This window comes from Phasianus colchicus, chromosome 1, assembly GCF_987193195.1.
Source record: "Phasianus colchicus chromosome 1, bPhaCol1.hap1.1, whole genome shotgun sequence".
Taxonomy (NCBI): Eukaryota; Metazoa; Chordata; class Aves; order Galliformes; family Phasianidae; genus Phasianus; species Phasianus colchicus.
In genome coordinates this window covers 194,320,708-194,345,708 of record NC_143436.1, presented here as the reverse complement: position 1 = coordinate 194,345,708, position 25,001 = coordinate 194,320,708, and the positions used below count along the sequence as shown (strand labels likewise).

General features: G+C 43.2%; 2 protein-coding genes across 6 annotated transcripts in view; one reads left to right on the top strand and one right to left on the bottom strand.

Moving 5' to 3' along the window:
- Positions 1–14,153, bottom strand: part of RSF1 (remodeling and spacing factor 1) — a 61,655-nt gene extending 47,502 nt beyond the window's left edge. Inside the window, exon 1 of the mRNA XM_031601071.2 lies at positions 13,815–14,153. Coding sequence (XP_031456931.2) covers positions 13,815–14,010 — 196 coding nt within the window. The 5' untranslated portion in view covers positions 14,011–14,153. The remainder of the gene's footprint in view (positions 1–13,814) is intronic.
- Positions 14,154–14,308: 155 nt separating this feature from the next.
- On the top strand, positions 14,309–23,533 carry AAMDC (adipogenesis associated Mth938 domain containing). 5 transcript variants are annotated; one of them, XM_090134137.1, is made up of 6 exons: positions 14,336–14,406; positions 15,235–15,404; positions 15,494–15,558; positions 16,819–16,969; positions 20,146–20,241; positions 21,167–23,533. In XM_090134137.1, exons 4-6 carry the CDS (start codon positions 16,838–16,840, stop codon positions 21,305–21,307), a joined length of 369 nt encoding a protein of 122 aa, XP_089990263.1. In that variant the 5' UTR covers positions 14,336–14,406; positions 15,235–15,404; positions 15,494–15,558; positions 16,819–16,837; the 3' UTR covers positions 21,308–23,533. The 5 variants fall into 5 exon arrangements, with proteins under 5 accessions (XP_089990265.1, XP_031456933.1, XP_031456934.1 ...); XM_031601074.2 differs by lacking the exon at positions 15,235–15,404 and having other exon boundaries at positions 14,315–14,406; XM_090134139.1 differs by lacking the exons at positions 15,235–15,404; positions 15,494–15,558 and having other exon boundaries at positions 14,309–14,369.
- Positions 23,534–25,001: the final 1,468 nt, after the last annotated feature.

Sequence of the window (25,001 nt, the reverse complement as noted above, 5' to 3'; positions counted from 1 at the left end):
CTCAGTAAATGTGGGGAGGTTCATTCTGTTGGAGAGCATCAGGCAACCAATGCATGTACGGTCTTGGGGAGTACAAGAGCCTTGCCAGCTACTGAGGTGGATTAGTCTCAGTCAACTAAACTCTTATACTCCCCTTCAGACACTGAATTATCACTGCAAATGTGGTTTTAGTTCATGAGATTTACCTGTGCACAGAAATTTCTGCTAGACAAAAATCAATTCTCTAAGCATGGCAGCATTTAACTTTCAGAATAAGCTCATATACCCTGTTATATTAAAATGGAATTGCAGTGTTCTCAGCGCAGGCAAGAAAATCAGGATGAAAGACACGAACAGAAAATTGTATATTCAGTAGCTGAGAAGCCTCTGGTTTTGTTTTAGAGTCCCCTTTATGCACATAACAAATGTAACAAGTTTATGTTCATACTGTAAGAGAATGGGTTGAATGCAAGTCATCTTTTAGTTCATTATAAGAAAACAAGAATATGATTTTTAAATCTGGACTTTGTTTAGTTACTAGAAATATCTGCCTGGTGGCAGTTCTGCTAAATTTCTCAGGTATTGGCTGACAGCTTTCTTCATCATTAACAGAAGGATGAAGATTGCACTATAATCCAACCTTTGCAAACACCTCTCACCTGAACAACAAGGCAACGTTAAGAGATACAGAGCAGGCTGAACAAAACCACTTTTCTACATCAAGTTTCATGGCCCAGGTTATGTTACCACTCCTCCGTCTTCAGTGCAAAACACAGAAAACATTCAGAAATTTTTAGTTTGTTTTTCCATATATTATATGAGTTCTACCAGACAGCTATTTCTGCCCTTTTGGGGGTTCAAGAACCACATGGATGTGGCACAGAGGGATGTGGTGGGTGGGCATAGGCTGATCATTGGACTAGATGAGCTTCGAGGTCCTGGCAAGCTCACTGATTCTATGACCTTAGAAAGGCAAGTATTTTCTCTTGTCATTGTTGACCTCACATGTATTTATAAGAGTATTTATATGCTGGAGTTCACCTTTGGGCTTAAATTTTTCTTAATTTTTTATTGCACTTTCTGTCAAGTCTTGTAGTTAATTAGAAAACTTGCACCATCTCATCCTTCAATTACACAGCAACTTTACGGAACGATACTGACAGGTGTAATGTTTCTTGGTAGTTTCAACTCTTTGAAAAGGTAGATTATAGCATGACAAGGGAAAACAGTTTTAAGTTGAAGCAGGGAAGATTTAGGTTGGATGTCAGGGGGAAGTTCTTCACTATGAGAGCAGTGAGGTGCTGGAACAGCTGCCCAGAGAGGTTGTGGATGCCCCATCCATTCCTAGAGGTGCTCAAGGCCAGATTGGATGGGGCCCTGGGCAGGCTGGTCTGGTATTAAATGTGTAGGTTGGCAGTCCTGCCTGATTCTCTGTGACTGTCAAATATTGCAGATAACACTTCTGGCAAACTCAGGTGTCACAGTACATAAAATGTTGTCAGTTTAGTGAAATACCATGATATAACCATGCTGTGAATTTATCATGAATATATGATGAATACATAAGATGAATTTATGTAGAAAAGGAAGTACTGTGACTAAGCATTTATATTTTACGAACAGTAGCATTATGTGAGACTTCTTTAAGGATCTGCAGAAGCAAAACATGAGGGTGAAAACCAAGGCAAGTCATCCTGCTGCACAGAGCACACTTCCCTGTCAGCTGGCAGGGAGCAACTGCACATTTGTTCTGCTCTAAGGTAATGTCAGCTCCTGACTTTATCAGCAGTTCAAGTGAAAATTTCTAACGTTTTACAGAAACACAGAGATCCAGAAAGAGATGCAGTACATGTTGGAGGTTTGGGCAAAACATTCACAGAAGTGCAATGCTTGCAGCAGCTGACAAGGAAGGCAGCCATACAGCTGGATGAAAGTCATTCTGCAGATGAAATCACAAGCATAACATTTTATGAGTTTTATCCAATTAACACAGAATTTGAGGCTTTTTTTAACAATTCTTTCACAGCTAGTAGCAACTTTTCTCCATTATTTCTTAGGAAACCTAGGGAGCAAGTGAGAACAGAAATGTTTAGAAGTAAAACTGAGCTAATTGCCTGACAAAGTGCTAGTAGTAAATAGAAAACAGGTGCAGGGTTTGACCAACTTTCGTAAGCTTAGGTCTAAAGAAAAGACAATTATTCAGACATCCAGAACAAGCAAACCATACGTGAGCTGCTAACTGAATCCCAGACAAAGTGAGAATTCACAGAAGGTTCGATCCTTGAAACATAAAGATCTGAAGTCAGAACTTCTACAGGCAAACTCAAGTTTTCACCTGCTAACAACATTAAAACATCTACCCCGATAATGTAACTAATTGCAAGGAGCAGTTATAAGTTTGGGGCTGTCACAGCTTCACACAGGACTGCCAGCTTTGGGGTCAGTGTTATCTCCCATCCATTTAGGCAGACTTGAAGCTACAAAGCTAGAAGGAAAGATGGTTACACCCTGAAGGGATACTGGGTTACATTCTAACATACTGCCATTACTCAGAAGTCCGGTTTGAGATACAAAACCGTAACACAGACAAGCACACAGAGACACCATCATGAATTGGGAAGAGCTGAGCAGGCTGTGCTGCAGCTCCAAGGAAGGTGCTGCAGTTTAACAGTCTCCCTAAATCTTTCCCTCCTACACAGGCAGACAGCAAGGGGAACAAACCCTGGCAGTGGAAGCTGTGTTTACACACAGCACTTGGAACAGAGAATGATGAAACACATCAGAGACACAGTGAACACAACCCAGGTCTTGGGCAGTGACCACACCATCTGCTGCTTCAGAATGTGGGCAAAGAAACCCCAAAGCATGCGGCTGAGAATGCCTACCCCCAGGCACCTTTAAATACTCTTTTTAGACAATGCCTGGTTTAACTTAGAGGCAAGAAACTTCACGTTCTTGCTTTATTTTTCAGTAATTTTACTACAACTCAGTACATCTTAGCACCTAAATCTTGTTTGCTCTAGCCTCAGTAATAACTTGCAGCAATCAATTGCAATTATGCCACATGTAAAAGACATTTCAATTTTAATCACCTTTACATTTTATTCAATACACCGCTTTGCTGTTTCTACAAGGCCAGAGGAGTACCAATCTCTGGGAGCCATAATGCACATCTCTGAAGCCATCAGCATCCACTCATCTCATCTCTTTCTGTTTTCTTAACAAATAAGGTTAAGTACCCATGCCATAGAAAATAATAATGATAAAAATAAAAAATTCCTCTTGACTTCCTCTTTAGTTCTACCACAACAAGAACTCCCTTTTCTCCAGCCTGCTTCCTGTTGGTTAATTAGTTTGTGCTTGGGCGATTACCACTTTGAATGTTGATACATGTTCACTGCTTGCTGGCTACAAGGGCTGAGTGCCCCACCATGTCTCTTCCTCTGCCAGGGAGGGTTATGAGCAGGGTGGAGAAAGCAGAGACTGCTGGCAACATCAGTGTGCATTACCACGTCGGGCTGCAAACTGTGTGGGCAAACTGCACGCTCCATGGCTCACCTGATTCCTTCTGCCACAAGGAATCACATCAAGGATGGGCATGATAGTTCCTATTTTGGACACATCAGGTAAAGCTGCAGCAGAACACATGTCAACCAACGTAACCAGCGATCTCCTTGAAAGACTTTCTGCATATATACCTAAGTATTCCATCAGCCATAACTCATATATCCATGCTTAAAAGAAGTCAGAAAAAAAAAAAAAGGATAATCTTTTTCTTCAGAGAAAAACTAATGTAACATCAGAAACATGAAACTACAACTTCATCAAGTTTATCAAAAACAGAAGTAAAAGCTTCTTATGTTCGACCCCTCCAATCTTTGTTAGGCTCCTTGCTCCATGCTAGTTGCTCTGTTTTCTACTTCTGCACTCTGATTTTGAGCCTTTATATTTTCACTAGTTGTATTTCTAAACTCTTGCAGAAAGCCAGACGACTATCTGAGCCTGGCAAAGCAGCACGCTTTCATACTATTAGCACGTACATCATTTCCTAACACATCAGTTTTATCATATTTCATCTTTATTGCCAGAAACGCAGCAGAACTAGAACGAGGATATCACAAATTAGCCTAATAATACATTATGCAAATAGGTTACTTAAGTTCTCAGCAGTGTCCTTATTTTAATTATTGTAGCTAACGATTTCAGACATCCGTTTCCCAGCCTGCTTTCTTTTTCTCCACGCCTTTTCTCTCCAAACCCACCTCAGATTTTCTAGCTTCCTTCTCACCACTGCCAGCTCCCAGTACATCCTCCTGGGCTTTGTCAGGATTCGATTTCCACCCCTCAAACAGCTTCTGCTTGGCATCAAAACAACCCGCTCTGAAGCTTATCTTCATTTATACTGCTTCCATTTTGGCAGACACAAATTCAGAGACCTCCTTTAGCTTTGCAAGCAGGCTGCTCCTAGGACACATTCACCATTTTTCCTCCTTGACTTCTGACCGCTTTAGGGCTCACTTACCTCTTCCAAAAGTTCTCTTCTACTGTATCAATTTTTTCCTACCCACTGTAACCTTTCTGAACCAAAGCAGAACCAATATTCTGAACCAATGCTACTGTGTCTCTGAGGGGGTCAGCAGTTAGCTGCAGAATGTCTAAGTTTAAAAACATGTTTTAAAGGACAGTTTTGCTCCTCAGTGGCAGCGCCTCCAGCAATGGAGGAATGTTTCCACTGCCAGTTCCCTTCCAGCAAGCCCTGCAGATGGCCTTGCTCTTCACCTGGTACAGGGGATGCCTTCCAGGTGAACACCCAATATGCAGTCCTCCACCTTGGATGCTTTCCTGGGACTTGTTAACAGCATCACACCACAAGCCCTGGGGCCAAACTAGGATTTTATACACTTCTACCATCCACAAATTAATACAGCTTTTGTGAACCATCGCCATTTGTTCTCAGGAGGAAACCATTATAATCCTGGTAGTCATTAACACTAAAAGGCAACAAACGTGCCCTGGCACTTCTGTTACCAGATAGTTGTAGATGTGCTGGAAAACAGCCAGGTGTACCAGAGGGACACAGAACTGAGGAGGAAATGAAGTGATTATTCATGTACAAATTCTGTTTAATAACCAGCTTCATTCAGCACAGCACTGCTTCAGGACTTGGCCAACTAGGACTGACTGCAAGGTGAGACAAGTGGCGCAGCCTAAGACAATCAGAAGGCAAAATATTTTTTCTGCAAGGCCTAACTGATCATGATGGAAAAGAAATCTCACGCTTATGGTACAGCTGCTGAAGCATAAAAACCTTTAGAAATGGGCTCTCCCTCGCTCTGAGAAATGGTTTGTTTTTTTTCCCCAGCCATTATAGGCCTCAACAAGGTCACAATTTCTCCTGTAGTTCTCTGAAATCCTCCAGCACCCCAGCTGTAAGAGCTCTGTGTCACTCCTGGGGAAGAGAAATGACTGCATCAGGCTGATGGCAAACTGCGAATGGGAGACTGACAAATGCTACAGGCTACCAAGAAACACTTGTTAATGCCAACGTGTTTGTGGAGCTTTGCAGAACAACCAGAGCAAAGGAGAGTTCATTGATTGGGGAAGAAGAGTGGGGATGGAAGGAGAGAAAATGAAATTAAACAGGCTGGAAAGAACATTGCAGTGTTATCAACAGCCACAGACCTGGCTGTGTTCTACAGCCGAAACAAAACCTATGCTGTTTTTGCAAGGCTGGAAGGAAGCACAAAAATACACACTTCTATCCAGGCTTTATTATTTATTTCCCAGCAATTTTAGTATCTGGATCAAAATAGGTAATTTTATTAAGCTCCAAAGCCACAGAAACAGAGCTCTGTCCCACCACTGGCATCCAAGTAGGGACTGGTCATAGCAGAGGGCACGCACTGAGGAACACCACCAAGCCCACTTGTCCCTCTGGTAAACAGTCACACAAAGTGCTGAATAAGTGCAAACATCACAAACTAGAGAAATACAGCCATGGCTCACAAGTGCTGTAAGATCCTGAGCAGATCTTCAGGTTGACACGGATCCTTCCAGAGAACCCCAAGACATCTAGCTCTGAGAAACCAGTGAGCACACTGACCCAATACTCTTTAGGACCATATATATTCCTCTTCCCATCACTCCCTGCCAGCTCAATGGCTCTGGTCCCTCCCTTGCATCACCAAAAGGAAACCTTGCTGTCCCTCCTGACTTCTGCCTCCAGTGGGATATTACTACCAACCCACAAAGCACTGAAATCTGCCAGGTACTCAGGCATATTTCTGCCTGGGAGCTGTCATCTGTCAGCTACTGCAGAGCATGGGGACACCACAAATAGATATTCCGTTTTAATCTTCGTATCAACAGCACCATGAAATTTCCAGAAGTTCCCCTGGGTTTCTCAGTTTAGCAGGGGCCATAAACAAGCTAATCTAAATGCAACCTTCAGAATGGGCTCAGAAGTGGGGGTACCAAGCAGGGAGAACAAATAATGGCACACAGCTGACCATTCTTACATCTGATAGCATTACCATGAACTAATCCCAAAGACAAAAAAAAAGAAGACCTGTTCAAGTACACTGGGAAGGGAAAAAAACAAAAATAGATTTTAAAAAATAAAAAAGAAGAAAAAAACCTCTGGGCTATAAGCTACTGGATGCAGGAAAAATACTTGGAGAAACTCTTACAGCTTTTGTCAATCTCTGCAGTTGACCAGTGCCAAGGACACAAGACTGATGAATGGCTGATTTCATCTGGAAGGGTTTTCCTGTTGCTGTCAAAACACATTCTGTAGCTGTTTTCCCACAACACACCCAAGTGGGACCAGCAGCACCTACCTCTAACACACAGTACAAAATATGTGCCAAATATAATATGCCCTGAATTCTGTATTCCTGAAGATTAGGATGAAGTACAGTTTAGACTCCTTTAGATACCTGGCTGTTTAATAGTACTCAGCATCTTCTGGCAGGAAAGAACCTTGTTGAAACTTAAGTTTCCCAGTGGGGATACTATTTTGAATGTGCCAAAATAAGGTCAAGGGCTTGACAATATGTAACTCCTAGCTTCCATGTGATGATGTCATTGAAAACTCAGTTTGATGTCTGCGAAGCTCTTTCATGCAGATATCCGACAACAGAGCCCATGAGCTTCTGTCAGTTTCAATTTCACACCAGCCAGAACTTCCACTTGCATTTCTGAACCTCATACACTTGTTTAGAAGTAAGCAATCCTTGAGATTCTGTGGCTTAGGACTGCCATCGCCTTTTCTGAAAAGCTTTTCTCCAGCTCTGCACCATCTGAAGCATGTTTGAATTGAACAAAGCCACCCACCAGAAGCACATCACCCTTCCTCAAGGGAGGCACAAAAACCTGAGTTAAGTCCTGGTATGGCTGAGTTTTAGCAGGGGGACTCTGGTGTTCTGTCAGGGCAGAAATCAGTGCTCCGAGTTCCTTTTCTTCATTCAGCATAGTATTTTGTGATCATCTTCCCATGAGCAGTGTACTGATAGACACTGGACCTGCTCATTTACCCACAAGTACTGTGTTTGTCCATCTTCCATACAGGATCTGAACAAATGTGGAGCCCAGCTGGAACTCACAGTGCTGTTCCCAGCCCAAGTTCCAGGTGAGATGACACGCCAGATGAATCTACAATAATGATAAGGAAGTCCTGCCATGGAAAACTAGCAAAATAGGAATAGTTAAAACACAGAGAAGCATCCATACTCTGTTATGAAGCAATTAATTCCAAGATAAACTTAATTCATAAAGGAAGAAATTAAAAGTGCATGTTGGTAGGACACACTGATCTTAAAGTCACACTAATCCAAAATGACTGAAACATAGACAAGAAAAGTTTATTATACAGTAGAGTATAGAGAACAATTATTTTTGGTTTCTACTGCCTCCAAACGTAGCCCTGATGTACTCTGACATTCAGCTCCAAGCAGCTGGAGTCCACCTTCAGCAAACCAGTTACCTCAATGACTAGAATCGTGGTGCTGCATAATTTTGAACAACCTAGAGGGGCACAACCACTGTCATGCTCAAAAATGAAACAAGGACAGCAGTAACACAGTATATCCACAAGTTCACCAGGTTATTCGCAAGTCCACTGATCAAATCTGACATTTTGATTCTACAATATCTTACTGTTAAGTTAAATACATTGCATTTTCCTAACAGGTGGATTAACAGCTTTGACAATGTTTTAAGTTCGGTTCAGTCCTTCAGTACAGCAGGACAGCAGCCATCTACTTCATATATATATATATATATATATTTATATATGCATACAAGTTTGACCTGTGTTTAGGTGATAGCTAACTGATTTAAAGCAGCAGTTACATGTATTATTCACAAAGGGCACGATAAGATACAAGCAGAGCCCCACAAAGCTGATAAGAGTAACTTCTGACTACCTGACAGATCCTTACAGCAGCAGCAACCCTAAGATATTGTTATACCCACAATCAACATGCCTGATGATGAACATCCAGCATTACCTGATGAGTGAACAAACTCCTCCCACCCAACAAAATGAACATCACCAATAGTAGATGCCAGAATTTCATCCTCTACATGGGAGGACAGTATATGAATACATCTTTCTGCTTTGAAACCAGACAGAATTTAAGCACCATATTAGTCACTCAATTAGCATTTGACTACTTCCATATCACATTTATTTTCTCCTTTAAACACTAAACAATCCTCCATGGATTTTGAAGGCTACGCAGTCTATCATGACTTCTGCCTGAAGTCACATCAAACCTCAGAACTTCTGATCAGCACTGTACAAACAGGCTTGGTCTCAGCTATTAAGAACAAACAGAAACAATCACACCAATGGAGCAACATTTTCTTCTTCATAATGAACATTCTTGCTCTTGAGCATGAAAGTCTGTCAGACACCTTGTCATCATATCTTGTTGGCTTTTGTTTGCCATATTAAACAGCCACAGAGCTCCAGGTATGCTTCTCCCATACAAGTATTCAACAGCCATATAAATCATCATTAATTTCTTCAGGGATGGTGTGAACCCTTAAGCTTAAAGCAGTAGAGCTTTCCAAAGGTACTGGGATGACAACAGGAAAACTGACATAATCCACTGAAACAAACAAAGGGCTTCAGCTTCCAATGTCCTTAGAAAAAAAAGATGCGTCTAGAAGATGTAGAAAAATAAAGCAGCTTATAAAACTTAACTTATTGATCTGAAGCGTGGTAGCTCCAAAGAAAACATACTTAGAGTTCTACAGTGTGCTATCAGGAATACTTCAAAAAATTTAAAGAAACCATAAATGGATTTCCCACTGCCTCTAACCTCAGCTCCCATTACAAAGCTAAATAGGGGGCGGAAAGATTTACTAAAAAGAACCTACTATGGGGCACCTGCATCTCACTGCACCTCTCTTTACACCATTGAAATCTGAGCCAGCACACAAAGAGCGCTGCTATTATCAAACTCCAAACTCAACACATTTGGTTGGTAACGAGGAGACAAACATTGAGGCTGGCTCAATCTGTCAGGAGGAGACTGTCAAGGATCTAAGGAGATCCAAGACATCCTCTTTTTGCTGTTTCTCAAGATCCCCTTTAGCTTGATCATTGCTGGAAAGACTCTGATGTTGCTTTGCTGGAATACACAGAGCATGCAGACTTGTTACCATTCTATCAAGAACAACTGAAAGCCCACAGTGCTAAGAAAAGCCTGAAAAAATTGGGGAGCTAACAGAGCCTAAGAGGCTTTGGGAAAAGCCATTCACCTCAGTGAGAAGTTCTCCCATTCATGCACTAGGGAACCTGGCACACCAGCAAGCCTTTTGAGTAGTCATGTGTAAAATTACATCTCTGTTGTGCAAGCTAACGTTCTACTAATATTTCCATTCACAAGAGACAAAGTGCTTAATTAACATTTATACCAATTCTCAAGCTATTTACAAACACAAAGGAGGTGGTGATTTGATATCATGGTTCTTTAAACACAGCCCTAAATGCAGATATAGTTCTTACTCCCCTTCATCATATATAATAAAATATTATACTGGTAACTGTTCTTCTGTTACAATTAAAGCTCTTCATAAAACATCCTAAGTACGTTCATGAGAACAACTATTGTTTTACTGCCATTATTTGTTCCAATGGGCACAGTTTTGCTCCTGTGAGCAAGTAGATACAGAGACAAGGTATTACCCCACATCACAGTATCACCTTATTTGTATTAGTTCTGCACCTAAAAATACTGTAACACGGGGGGTAACGACAGCTCAGTCCTCATAATTCAGAGTTAAAATAATATATTGAATCCCTTACTAAATCCTAAGAAACAATTTACTGTGAGGCATGTCAATCAGCAAGCATTTAAGTTAGCACTGCCACAAACTGAAGAAACAATCAACTTTCTTCATTTCCAAAGAAGCTGAAGACTGTTGCCCCGTCCTTGGAGGTGTTCAAGGCCAGATTGGATGGGGCCCTGGGCAGCCTGGGCTAGCATTAGGTGGGAAGGTTGGTGGCCCTGCATGTGGCAGGGGGGTTGGAGATTCATTATCCTTGAGGTCCCTTCCAACCCTGGCAATTCTGTGATTCTGTGACTGTTGTAACTGCAACCCAAGCCTTGATATTGTATACAAAGCAAGAACCATGATTATTAAAGGCAAGATCATTATTTTTCCTACAGCAAATTATTCACTAAATGACGATAGGTCTCATTACTTTAATTGAACAGTTACATCCTACAAATGAACCACCAGCATTAGCTGAACTCTTGTATTGTCCAGCCTTTTGAAGGCTGCTTCCACATGCACACATTTATCCCATTCTGTAAGACCACTCAGTGATGACCAGCAAAACCAATGCCACATTACCACTTTGCTATTCAGGCACGATTTATGTTGCCCACCAGATCCCAAAGCACATCTTTTAAGTTGGTTTGCATGTTTTGACAAGACCACACCTCTGTCCACAGTTAATATCCAAGCAAACCGAACAACTGAGGAAATCCATTTGTCCTCCAGCACTGCTGTCACTGTAGCAGAGGTAATATGGCACAGCTCAAACACTGAGCGTGAATGAAATCTCAGAGTCCTATCAGAAATATCTGCTCTCTTCCCAGCCATAATGCCAGCTCTATATCCATGCAGCATCCCTTCCTGCAGAAGGTTATACCTTGTTTCTTTAGCAATTAGAAGAAAGAGCTTGTTCATTATTAACAGGAAAATGTAAGGCTGTTATACAACTAATAAACAATGTTCAAACTTGAGCTCCTTGAGGTGCATGGTTAGAAGTTATACTGACATCTTCCAACATTAACTCTGCAGACGTGAACTAAAAAAGAATGAAACACAAACTTATGGAGCAGCTGACCATGCTGACCATCAGAAAACCATGAGCTCTAACCAACGTGCACCCCAAGCTATTACTTCTCTCCACCATCACAAAATGAACATGGAGAGAAGCTCCTCAGAGACATTACCTGCCAGTTGGGATTTAAAACCCATTCAAGATTCTAAGCTCAGAAGAAAAAACACTCTGAAGTTTTGTGGCTATTTGTTTAGGTTTTTTAATACATATATTTCTGTCAGTTTAAGTCCACTGCCCACTTGGTATCAAAAGTGAAATTGCATATAACTGAAATCCAAACCTCTTTTGTTATCCAAAGAAAACTACATACTGTTGGTGCAACGGATGCTCAGAACATTTCTTCAGTTTTCAAGCAACGCTTAGCAACTTTCTGACTTATACACATCAGAGAAAAGAACTTGAGGAACTAACATATGTCAAAATCACACAGAGAAATGGAGTCTCTGCAACTGTTTTTCCAAAAGCTTAAAATACTGTGGCCAGCAGCTATCAGCACCACAGCCCTTTGCCATGTTCCCCCATTCAAGAGAAAAGCAAAGAGTTTAAGAACTTGGCACCCATAACATCCATAACTCACTCCTACCATGAACTTCATTCAGCAGCTACTCAAAAGAAGAGCTGTGTTTTTCTACTGATACACCCCCTCCTCCCCAAACACATCAGGAATTGAAATATTTTTTTTATCAAACATATAGATTTAGAACACAGCTCACTACCTCAGCCTTTAATTTTACTTTATTCTGCAGTCCACACACAAGAAAAATGACATGATTATTGACATTTTTTCCAAACACTAAGCTTAGTTATTTTTACAGACATTATTTAAAATTGTTATTTTCATTACATATTCAAACTTTAAGCATGACAGTGGTTTTTATTCATAAGTCCAGCAAAACTTGAACAGAACAATACTTTTGTGAATTACCTTTTATGTAAGAGGCAGAGGAATGCAAGGGAAATTTAAAATAAACACTTATGTTTCCATAATTTAACCCTATTTTTGGATCCTACTTTCTCTTTTCATATTCATTAGGTACAGGAGAGCATAAGAAGCAGTAAATGAACCGTATTACATTTTGGCTGGGGTGAACTCACAGATAGGATGTTTGCACTTCACAAAAAAAGCAATTTTATTCCATGGGGAAGCACCCCCACACCTATTTATCCCCAAACCCTTACAATGAGGGTTGTTTGACAAGGAAGGAGTCAGATCTGAGGGGAAAGACATGCTTTTTGGCCCCAAAGCAGCCCTGAGCTGGGATTCTCCAGCAGCAGGAAGTTTCTATGGGGCCTGCCGAGCATGCGCTGTGAGCCCAGCAGTCTCCCTATGTGGCAAGAGTGCAGAGGCAACAAGCAAACCAATAATCGAGGCAGAGAGCAACAAGCACCTTCCCCTCTGAATCCCTGCTGGCATCCCTCCCCTAGGCCCCCGCGCTGCTGCCCAAGGCCCTCCTGCAGCCATCACAGGGAGATCAGGGTCTGGCAACCTAACCCTTCATGTGCTGAAGGGAAAGGAGAGGAGAAGCAGGCAAGACATCCTCTGTCTCTGCCATCTCAGGGGGTGTCATTGGAAGTGAGCAAGGAAGAAGCTCAAGCCCCCATCCCAGTTGTGAGAGGAGGAGGAGGAAAGGGGGGGAGGAAAGGATGGAGCACAGCACAATGGCTGTGTGTGTGTGTGTGTGTGAGGGGGGGAGAAGGAGGAGGAGGAGATCACCCACAATAGCAGTGCTGGGGGGGGAGGGGGGGAAGCTTCTGCATGTCCCCCCCAAATACACAGAACAGGGAGGAGACCCCTCTCCATTCTCCACCCCACATAGAGGAGAAAGGAAAAGGGGGGGAGAAGGGAAGAGGCGGAGAGCGCTGCCCAGTACCACTCCCCACTCTTTTTGGTTTAGGGAAGAAGTAGAAAGGGACACAGACTGAGGGGTGAGGGGAGGCAAAGTGGCAACCCCCAAGCAGTGAGAAGAAGGGAAGGAGAGAAGACCAGATGCCACCACTAGCCTAAACAAACAAGCAAACAAACAAAAAAATAGTTATTTAAGATAAGCTTAAATAACAGGGAGCCGATGGAGGGGGGGCACAGCACTGAGGGGGGCCACCACCTTCCAACGCCTCACTGAAGGGGTGTGTGGGGGGGAGGGGGGCAGAAAGGCAGCACCCCCCCCAACAACCACCCCTATATGGGGGGGGGGGAGGGGAGGAGGGGGGAAGAGGCATCGAGAGGCTCCATCCTTCCCCCCCCCACACCCCGAGGCTTCACTCCGGGAATCCCAGGCCCCTCCTCTCCCTCAGCGCGCTCCACCCCCGGGGCCGGGAGGAGGCGGGGGGGGAACAGCCCCGGCCCCCCCCCATACACACAGCCCCAGAGCCCCTCACAGCGCGGCCTGCCCCTTCCCTGAGGCGCGGGGACGAAGGAAGAAAGGGGAAAGGGGAGGGGAGAGCTGAGGGAAGGGACCCCCAGGCCGCTCACCCTGGTCTCCAGGTTCCTGTGGGGGCTGTAGGACGCGCTCCAGATCGGGGAAAGGCAGCTCGGGGAGATCCAGCAAAGCACCGTAGCGTTCGAGGAAAGAGCAAACGACGGCGAAGTTAGGCCAAGAGCCCGGGCAGCACGGGCCGGCGGGAGGAGGGGGAGGCGGCGATGGAGCCGGAGGAGCCGCCGCCGCCATCTTGGACCCGGGGATGGAGAAGGAGCTGGGGAGGGGGCGGGGAGGGAGGGGGCGCTGCCGAGCTGCGCGCCGCCACGATCCCACAGTGCACCGCGAGAGGCGGGGAGACGGGGAGGCGTCGGCAAGAGCGTCTCCGGGCGGCTCCTCTCCTCCGCGTGCGGCACGGGAATGAAAACAAGGCGGGACGCGAGGAGGGCGGAGGGGCTATTTATAAGGGGGCGGGGCCTCAGGGCGCCGCGGCCAATGGGAGAAGGCGGAACGACAGCGCTGTGGGGAGAGGGGGTGGAGCCGGGAGGCGATGCTGTCCAATGAGGGAGCGGTGGGCGGGGCTTGGCGCTCCCCACCCGCGTGAGGCCGAGGTGGTTGTTGTTGGGGTCGGGGTCGCGCGGGTGGCGGGTGAGTGTGGCGCGTAACGGTCATAACGGCTCCGCGAGCGCTGAGAGAACGGGCGGGAACGGGCGGGTAGCGGCGGCGGTGGCCGCGGCCGCGGGGAAACCCTGGGACGAGTAGGGCTGTCCTGCGAGCTCTGGGAGCTTAGGCCTTGCCGCTCAGCTGGCGTTCCGTGGGGTTTCAGGAGCTCTCTCCTCTCTGTATCTTTTATCACATAATACGTGGCCTCCAGATTTTTCGCTGCACATTGCAGTAGATACCATATAGCAGATAATTAAAAGCCAACATTTGTTGAGGAAATCCTTGCTGGTTGGTGATTGGACTGTGCCCTCTGTGAAGAATGTCCAAAGGCCCCCTTAAGAAGTTCATTCTTCCTCGCTTTGGTTTAAGATGCCTTCCTTCACCCTTTGCCGATGCTCTCTGTCAGTGTTGTGGAGATATTTTTGATCTCTGGATTGCATTTGATGGTTTTGAGGTCTGTCTCAGCTCCTGCCAGTTCTGGGTGATCGGTTCTGCCTTTCCCCTTGGTTTATGGGCATTTTCACTCAGTTGGGAGCAGCGCCGTTGTTTTACTTCACCACGCTTTTGGGAAAGTGGTCCAATGAACCTTTGTGTGAACCCATCGCATTGCAGATGTGTGAGGAACAAATCAAGAACGTATTAACCCAGGCAAATTGCACTCCCCTGTAGCTGCGTGCCTGGCTTCCTCATTGACAGAGCACCTGTCTCACTAACTCACAAAGCAGCAAAGGAATAATTGCCCCGTTATTCTCTGGCAGCCTCAGACCTGTGCTGAATCCAAAGTAACGCTGCTTTTCCTTCATGTGGTGCTAGAAGCAGGGCACTGAGATGGATGTCACGTCGTGCTGCCGTTTGTTGTAGCGTGTGCAGCACAGGGAGACGATCCAAAGATTTCTCTTTGCTGAAGGCTCTTCCTTTAATGGTTGCCACTGGGGTTCTGAGAGTCTGGATGTCTGGAAGGATCTGCTGCAGAGGGTTTCTGGGTGAGCCATGAGCACAGCTCTGTTTGCTGCAGAAATAACCTTCTATCTTTGTCATGCAAGTTTCACACCATTCTCTTCTTCCCTTACAGTTCAGAAGGTCATTACCTTTGAGACGCAGCAGCTAGCAGCTGTGCTAATCTAAAGCATTTCCAAGGTACCTCTGATTTGTGTCTTGCCATCCAGTGCCAGAATCCCATCACCAACCAGATTGCAGTTCCTTGAAGGGCTGAGAAAAGGGTGTAAACTCCCATGGTGCAATGAGATGATGCTTTCTAAGGCATGGTCTCTGCCCTGCTGATGCCCAGCTGTGACTGTGATAGCTGGTCTGAAAATGACTGTGGTTAATACCAAAAAGCAGTTGCTCTATAGCAGCACTGATAAGGCCTCAGCTGGAGCACTCTAACTGGTTTTAGGCAACAGACTTCAAAGGAAGATGCATACCAATTGCTGGTTGTCAGGAAGGGGAAAATGAGAAAATAGGCAGAGATTTAGAAAATGCGACTGATGGAAAGGCCAAAGGGAACAGAGATTTATTTAACCTAAAAGAAAGGGAGAAAAAAAAGACCTGAGGATGGTTATCTTAAATCTTCAGGAAAGGAAAAGATGGTGGAAAAGACAAAGACTAAGCTGTTTTTCTTGTCTACAACAAAAATCTTGGAAATGATAACTTTAATCTGAAACAATGAGGACTGAGGTATGAAAAAAGACATTATTTGTCTGCTTAACTGTCCTGAGAAGTGATATAGGGAGACTTGATGTCTGTGAGGAATGCCATGGGAGAGAAGACTTCACCCTTTGGGTGTCTGAAAGTCATTTGCTACAGCAAGTGGGAATGCCATTGTTTTGTTTTCTACTGGATGTTGCCTTTTAACAAGAAAAGTGCACAGGTCAAAAAAATCCATTAGTTTAAACTCCTTGTTCAAGATTAAACTCTTCTCACTACCTGCTAAAGCTAAGAAAGCAACAGCATGTTTGATTGTTTTAACCTTATTAATTTAAATTAATAAGCCTGTACGTACAGTATGGCTTAGAGGGTCAAAGAAAGAATGTATGTATCAGATCTTTTACAGAAGTCTACCACCTTCATTGTATCTTTAGGAAAAGATTAAAACCCAGATTTGAAAGGATATTCAGGGACCTCACCCCTGTGGATTGTTTTGAAAGTTGAGCACCCAATACTTTTACAGATTTCATTTGTAGAAATTTGCTCAGAATCCTACCAAAACCCTCAGGAGGACTGCTGGTAATTCAGCAAATCTGATCCGTCATTCAGTTCTGGTGCCACAAAGTGACATGGATCAAGTCTGTAACGGTGGATTCTCTCAGCTCCTTGAGGCAAGGACATACTTAGAGATTTTTATTAACACACTCTGTACGTTGGCCTGATGTTATGCATTAAATATCTATTTTTCAGACTTTGGTTCAACTCAGCAATGTCTTCCCCTGAAATTGCTTCTCTGTCTTGGGGGCAGATGAAGGTGAAAGGCTGCTCTACAACGTACAAGGACTGCAAAGTGTGGCCGGGAGGAAGTCGGACTTGGGATTGGAGAGAAACTGGCACTAATGTAAGTTTGCTGTTTCTGTCCATCCCATGCTTTAAACGGGACTGTGAGAGTAGTAAATAAAGATTGTCTTGTGGGATACAGACAAATTTATGTGAATAAAAAGAAATCCACAAGAACTGAGCTTACACGTTTGGAAGAGAACAATGCATGCAGGTTAGTTCATATCACTTGCGTTGAGGTTCTTACTGATTTTTGAGTAAAAGTGTGCAAATACAGTGTCATATGTGCTAGTTTCTGCATGAAAAGCTCTCAGTCTGGCTAACTGCAAAGACTTGTATTCATAGCCCTTTACCAAATGAATACCCTTACAGTTTTTGTATCCCTTAAGCTTTATCTTCAAATGCTATCAGAATGTATACAAGTAAGGCAATAATATTGATATTTGGGACTTAGAAGCAGCATGATAACTATCGTATTAGGAATTAAACGTTGATAAATTCATCCTATATCAGGGCTTACACTAAGATAGTTGTATTGGCTAAGAAGAAAAACCTAATCCACAAGAGTCAAAGCAAAAAAGACCTGTAAACACATCAGGTCCGAGAGCCAGACGTAGGCCCTTCCAGTCACTGCTGTATTCATTTTGGCAGAACTTTGGTTTTGGAACTTCCAATATTATCTTCTAGGGAATAGAATTTGTTAAGCTGTCAGTCTATGAAGAATGTATAATGCAAAGTGAAAGGTAATGTTGCTGTATAAATGGTTTGCAGAGAGAAATACAGCTGTGTATATAACCTTTTCATAGCCTTTCATTTATGGCCTGATTAGCAACAGTGAAGTTTTCACTTTTGGGCTGTTTGAAGGCCCTGAGCTGATAGGAGCTGTAACTTTTTTGTTTTTCAAGAGGAATCCAAGTTTTAACAGTAATGATTTCCTGCTTTAAATACACATATGGCTGGAGATAGAGAACATATGCAGTAGCTGAAAAATTCCCAATAGTTTCCAACTCTATCACATTTTTATCTCCTTCCAACCATTTGAAAACTCTGTTTCAGATTACAACCACCTACTAACATTTAGGGGGACATGTCTTCCTTTTAAAGTTTCAGACAGAAGGTATCAGGTGATAGGGAAGACTTTAAATCTGGATAAGTTCTTGGATGAATCCTCCATTTAAACAGGAGAGTTGGATTTGTTAAATGAAAAAGAGAAAACTAGTTGGATTATTCAGAGAAGCAGATATTCTGCATCACATTTAGCAAAAAAAAAAAACAACCAAACACTTCAGGTTTTCCCATAGAGGCTACTCATAAAGCTTCTTCCTGAGGACAGTTCCATTGTTCTCTTACAGCTATGGCAGCCACAGAGTTTGGTGATTCAGTTTTAAATTGAATAGCAAGCAACAAATACAGAAGCTTTTTAGACTGCATCTCCGAGTCTAGAAAAATTACAAAGGATTTAATTTGATCTTTACTGGAAACAGTAGAATTCACTGGATTCATTTTCTGCATATTTCTTCATGGTAGACTGCAGTGTGTCTACATTTGCTGGGTACGTTTTACCTGGGGCTAGGTGGAGCTGTTCCCTGTGTTTGGTAAAAAGGCAGTGCTCCTCATGTCCTCCACTCCAGCTAGAAGTAAATCTTTTCCTTGTCTGCTATCAAACCAATGCCTAGTAGGTAATTATTTCATCAGGAAGAACTGTACAACTTGCTGCACGAGATTCTGTAACTAAGCACTAATAAATAGCTCATATGACCTTAACCCTTGGGGATAAAAGGCAGCCTCCCTGACTGGCTGCATTTCAGTGCCATCTGCTAATGGGAGAAAAAGAGTCCTGACGAGAAGACCAGAGAGCAGAAGAGGCAAGAAATTCTGCTGCCCTTTCTCCTTCCCTCCTGCTGCCACAGGAATTACCTGCAGTGACACAGTTATTCCATCATGTTGCATGTTTTCTCTAATGATAGAATTTTCCTACTGCTGGAAGCCCCTCGATCAGAGTGCCTTGTGTAACAAGCTCAAATCCTTTTGTTCTGTGGTCGTCATGGCTCAGCAGTACCTACTGTATGATAGCAAACTTCCCCAGCAATCTAATTAATGTAATTGCAGTAAACTATCCCTGTTTTGTCTTAAATTTTGAGTCTACCTTAAAAAACCCCAATGGCAAATCATTACCTATTCTGTCGTAAACACATACGTGGGATGATTTGGCCTGATAAAGCTCTGCAGCTGAAGTAGCAGTTTAGGTATGGATATCAAATCTAAATGCACTTACAGAGAATGCAACTTGGAGAACCAGAAAGGTGAACCATCTCTTGCTGAAATTCCAGACATCTTGATGTTAATTCATTGAAATAATGTAGCAGTGAGTACAGGGGATAAAGATTTATGGGCATCTCCATAAAAATAATGTTCTGCAAAAGTGCACTATGGCATTACTTAATTCATGGGAGAAGACGGTCTCAGTCCTCTCAAAAAATACTTAAGTATCCTATTAAAATAATAATAATAATAAAAAAAAATATAGAATACATTAAAATTGAAGCTAAGGGGAGAATTAGTGTGACATAATGATAATTTAATTTAATATCACATGTCTATTTCTGGATTTGCATGTTTGAAGTGTATTAGTACTATAATGAGCATGCAATCAAAATCCTGTTACAGATCATTTTTCTTTCTTTAGAAAGAGTTTAGTTTCAGAGTTTCTTTCTCAAAATTAAGAATAGAGCAAAAATTGAAGATATTACAGTGAAGCCAAGCAGCACTTCAGTCCTCTTCGGTAAATGAGATTTACAAAGTAAACAAGAAAGGAATTTAATCATTTTAGTTATAATTCAAGTGAGTAAATTTGAGCTTCCACAGTCTGTATTAAGAGCAGGTTCTGTTCACTTTGAAAACAAACAGCAGTGCACTGTGATTTATTGATCTCGGTGTTAATGCTGATGAAATGCCAGTTGTTAGACATAGATGTTTTAGGTACGTACCACGTATCTTTTCATTTTTAACTACTTAAGAAAAACATCTTTATTGCCATCCATTGATTGACTGTCATCCTTCATCTGAGGGTAAAATACCTCTTGAAATTGCCACTGCTAGTGTGCACACAAGAGCTGGTTTACACTTTGGGATAGCTCCTTTATCCTGCTAATCAAAGGACTGATCCAAACACAGACACATCCTTCCTGGCTGATGTTGTCAGCACACAGACTATTGCTTTCTTTCCCTGGCACTTAGCATTCTCCAGGAGTGCAGCCTGCTGACCTTGAAGAAGTTGTCAAGAAGGGTGTTAAAACTCTCGTCATTGGCCGAGGCATGAGTGAGGCTCTGCAGGTAGGTTTTTGTTCCCCAATAAGCATAAACTAGAGCTGTGTTTGCCTTTCTCTTCTGGGGGATGGGTTAAAAAATCCATGATGCTTTAGTAAAAGCAAAGAAGTTGGGGTTGCTGAATTAACCAGACTGAATTGCTGCCAGGAGTCATTCTCTTCCTGAAAGAAGCAGCATTTGAGCTCCTCACTGTTGGTGTCAGTGTCAAACAGAAAATAGGTTTACATTCTGCTACAGAAGCAATTTAAACAAGGAGCTCTTTTTTAACAATGTCATTAGTCCCTGCTCTTAGAAGAGGTTGTGAACTAGCTCTAGCCTGCTGTAAATACTCTGATAATTAAGGCCTATTTGTCACTAATGTTGGCAGTGTCCTTGCAGCAGGTAAGCCAGTTACAGAAGGCTGAGAAGGGCTGAGTTTCCCTTCATGAGGAGCAATCCTTCAGGTTTTTGTGAGCTGAATAACACCTAATTTCTATTGTCTTTAGCTCCAATTCTATTCCCTTCTGTAAGAACAAGCTGCACTTGTCATAGAATCATAGAACGGCTTGGGTTGGAAGGGACCTCAGAGATCATTAGGCTCCAACCCCCCTGCTGCAAGCAGGGCTGCCGACCTCCACATTTAACACTAGGCCCCGTTAGATGTATACTTGCAGAAGCAGCATGATATACAAAACAGCTTTATGAAGAAACCAGGACCGTTGCTTAAACAAAGCACTTCAAACTGCATTCAGGAAAAAAATAGGAAGTTTGTATATACTAGCTTTATTGAAAAGAAAAAATGGTATCAATCTTAAAAATACATTATCAGTTTGTCTACTATTAGTAACTTAAGTGAACCTATGCACAGATGGCATCAGTACTAAGAAATGCCAGCAGCCTCCTGCAGATTGGAGAATTACCTAATGATTGCTTTTTCCTTTTCTCTTCTGAGGTTCCTCCATCTACCGTGGACTATCTTAAGAAAAACGGGATTGATGTGTTGGTGTTGCAGACAGAGAAGGCAGTGGAAGAGTACAATGCCCTGGCTGCTCAGGGTGTCAAAGTGGGGGGAGTCTTCCACTCAACGTGCTGAAGCACCGCTGCTCTGCAGCCTGCCCTGACCTCAGCCAAGCACTGGGCATGCCTTGGCTGCATCAAATTACACTCAGCACAGTGGGGAAGTACGTGCCAATGCATTAATGTGTGCTGCAAAGCTAAAATGCAAGGGCAGTTTATGACTTCAGGGTTTAAACAGAATGCTGTTAATGAAATCTTTTAACTGCAGAACAATTTGCATGCGTTCTTGGGATTGACCTAATCTTCCTCTGTAGACTGTGTGCATTCTGGTTACTTTTTGGCTAAATTAATGAACTCTGGTTAATTTTTGGCTAAATTAAGACACTAAGTTGTGAATGCTTTGATTAGGAAATGGTGCAGAATTACATTATCAGTTACTGCAGCGTAGCCAGAAAATATCTGATGATGACAGTCAAGTGGTAGGTATGAAGTGGTAGCAAAGGATCACTTTATAAATGAGTTCAATAAAGAAACAAAACACAGGGCAGCCCCAGAACAACAGCTCTGCCTCCTGCTGGTGAACTCACTCAGGGTTATCACTCAACACTTTTCTTTATGCAGGATATAGAAAAAGCTGTCTACTGGGAATGAACAGAACCTGTGCCTTAAAGTTTTTTATCATTAATTGAAATGTGAGCATTGAGTTGTGGAATATGTATCTATGCAAAACTCCCTACCTGCTTAAAATGATCAGGAAGATCTGTCACAGAACTGCTTGTAGGAAAGCAGTCTAAGTTGCTGCTAGCAAGCTGGGGACAGAGGTAGAATTCTTACCCAGCAGTAGCTGCTGATTTAAACAAATGTGTTGTTACTCTGAAAAAAATTAAAAGTTCTTTTAGTTGCTGTTCTCCTTTTGTTTCGCCTACTTTTATTAATATTACCAGTTACTTATTGTAGGTTCCTTTCTTTTCCACCAGACTCACTAAATTCTTCGTTGGTGCTGATGAAGTCTGTGTCTATTAGCAAAAGAACAGAGATGATGCTGAGAAAAGTCCTGAGGCACTTGGAGCTATCCAGGGGGCAGCAGAGAAGCTCAGATGGGTGTGAGAAGTAGATTACTTTCCCAAGCCTCAAGAATAACCCTTTACAAAATACTTCACTCTCTTACTATTTGTTCTAGTAATCATTTTATCGATAAAACACAGCATGGCATAAAGGCAAAGGAAAGTTGAGTGCCCCTAAGTTTTATCTTGCCATCTCCTAATTGCAGCAATTCTTTCTAATAGCGTAGCTGTATTTGAGGCACAACCCTGAGCTAAACCAGCAGGAACTGCCTTTTCAGCTGCATTTGTGTTTCCTCTTTGCAAACACCATGACATTTTTCTGAATAATTGAGACCCAGAATTCTGCAGCCTCAAGAGAATCCTAGAAACCATCTTTGCCACTGCACTGTGTGCAGACTTGTGTTCATTAGCGTTAGCTGATAGTGGAAAGCAGCTGCTTCTTGATCACAGTTCGATATTTGTGTTATTTCGTCATCTTTTGGGCCTTGAACAGGAAGAGGCATTCATTAAGGGGATAATTCCAGTTTCTTAAGTGCTGTTACTCTGCTTGGAGAAGTAAATACCTTTATCTTTTTCCTACAGGTTTTGTTTGTTGTTTTCTACTTTCATATAGTACTGAAATAGTTTTTTTAGATGAAGCCCCCTTCAAAAGCACTGTTTGGCCCAGTCCCTGCTCTGAGAAAAGCACCACGGCCACCTATACTGCTGTTACACATTGTGTCCTCCCAGAGAGCAGGAGCACAGCCTGCTCTGCACTGCCAGTTGACTCTTAAAGGTGTGCCCTGCCCAGCTTTGTGCTGCAGCCTCTTCACTGTTCCCTCCATTTGGCAACTAGTAGGAGACAGAAGATTCCACTTCTAAAATGGGGTGCTGCAGCCTGCAGAGGAAGGTAACTGCTGGGTCTCAGTTTCCCTATTTTAGAGTAAATTGTGAGGTTTCACTCCTGTCTGTACAAAATTTCAAGGAGATAACGTGCTGCAGGTCTTCTCCATCTTTACCTCCTGTCACTGCTGCCTGAATGAGCTTTGTCTGTTGCCACAGAAGTCAACCCACCTTGGGCTGCTCCGCTTAACCAAAGCCCTCTTTCCTCCTTGGTGCACAGTGTAAACAGCTGGGACTGATTCATCAAAATTCAACCTGAGCTCAAAACGCTCTATTAAGTCTCTGCTTACAGCTAGAGCCATCAATAATTTGTTAGAACTACAATCTCACTGCCCAAATCTTCATAGGGCAGGGCTTCTCCATTGCTTCTATGCTTCCCCCAGGAAAGCGATCTCCCACCCCAGCACCCCCATTACACAGAGCAGGGCTGGGCTGGCAGCCAGTGAGCTTCCACCCAGCTGTTCCACTGCTGAGCCTGCATCCGCAGCCCTTATCTGCGTGGAGCAGCACGCCTGAGCTGGCAGCAGGGAGACACAGGCTGTAAAAAGGCTCCAACAAACCAAACGCATCACGAGCAGCATTTTTAAGGGATGTCAGGCAGCATTTACGAGCCTTCAGACTTGTGCGTGAGGCCTCAGTAACACTGCATGAGTGAACTGCAGGCTAACCCCAACCTGCACCCCAGCCTAGCGCCTGCTGCAAGGACTAAACAAACACATGAGTGACATGAGATGATTGTATCTCTGATTTTTTCAAAAGATTTGAGAACTCAGCCAAGGAGCAGACCAGAGGAAACCCATCTCCCTGCTCTGGAACCCAAGAAGAGGCCACGTGGCCATATTTAAATACATGTCCCATTCTTCCTTCTTTGGGGGGAAGGAAGGGGAGAGTGTCTTTTTTTGCACTCTTTGCAGTGTGCAGTTTTAAAAGCACATAACTAAGATATATGAAAGTATGGTTCTATGGAAGCCACTCTGCATCTGAGTTAGTACCTCAACCATCAACTCTGTTCTTAATGCACAGATGTATTAAGCATTCTTGATAACTGCATTATTTACTTTCCAAGTTCTAAGGAATTGTCCTCATTAATTCCAGTGGATTTAAGTGGCCTGGTTATGAAGCTCCCATTAAAGGCATACAAAGCTAAGCCACGTTTAAGTAAGGTAAAGGTAAGCATAGCAACACGTTTATAAACCTCTAACCCACGCCCCTTACATCAGTGTTCAGCAGAAAAGCCTGAACAGAATCAGAAAACCACTCAGGTTGGAGATGACCTCTCAAATGAAGTCCAATCATCAGCACCTCACTGCTGTGCCCACTGACCACATCCCTCAGTGCCACACCTGCACCTCTCAGACCTGGGGGAAGGAAGGAGAAAAAGAGTCAGCACTGAGTTAGAAGCTCTAACAAAACCTTTTATAGATGGGATGTACACGAGTCTGCTTACCAGTGCAGCAGGGAAAAGCAAAGGTAAATGAATTTTGGGAAGATCACAATAAAGAAAAACACATGTGGTACTGAATGTTCCAATCATCACAGAGCATTATTGGACACATTTCAGTTCAGCTAAAATGATGAATTGGTCAGCTGCTTGAATAGAGGAAAGCTGTGATGAAGAGGAGAACCTCCAATTTCTTCCACACTTCAAGTCAGGAGTCAGAGGAAGCTCCAGGACGGTACCCAGCAGAGAAGCCAGCTATGGGATACTCTCATTACAAGGCTGGAAATGTGTAGCAGTACAGTTTCTAATAACACGCATCAATCCCTGCCCACAGAGAAATGAACTGAGGATGCTGAAGTCCAGTGGTAACAACTGAGCTGCTA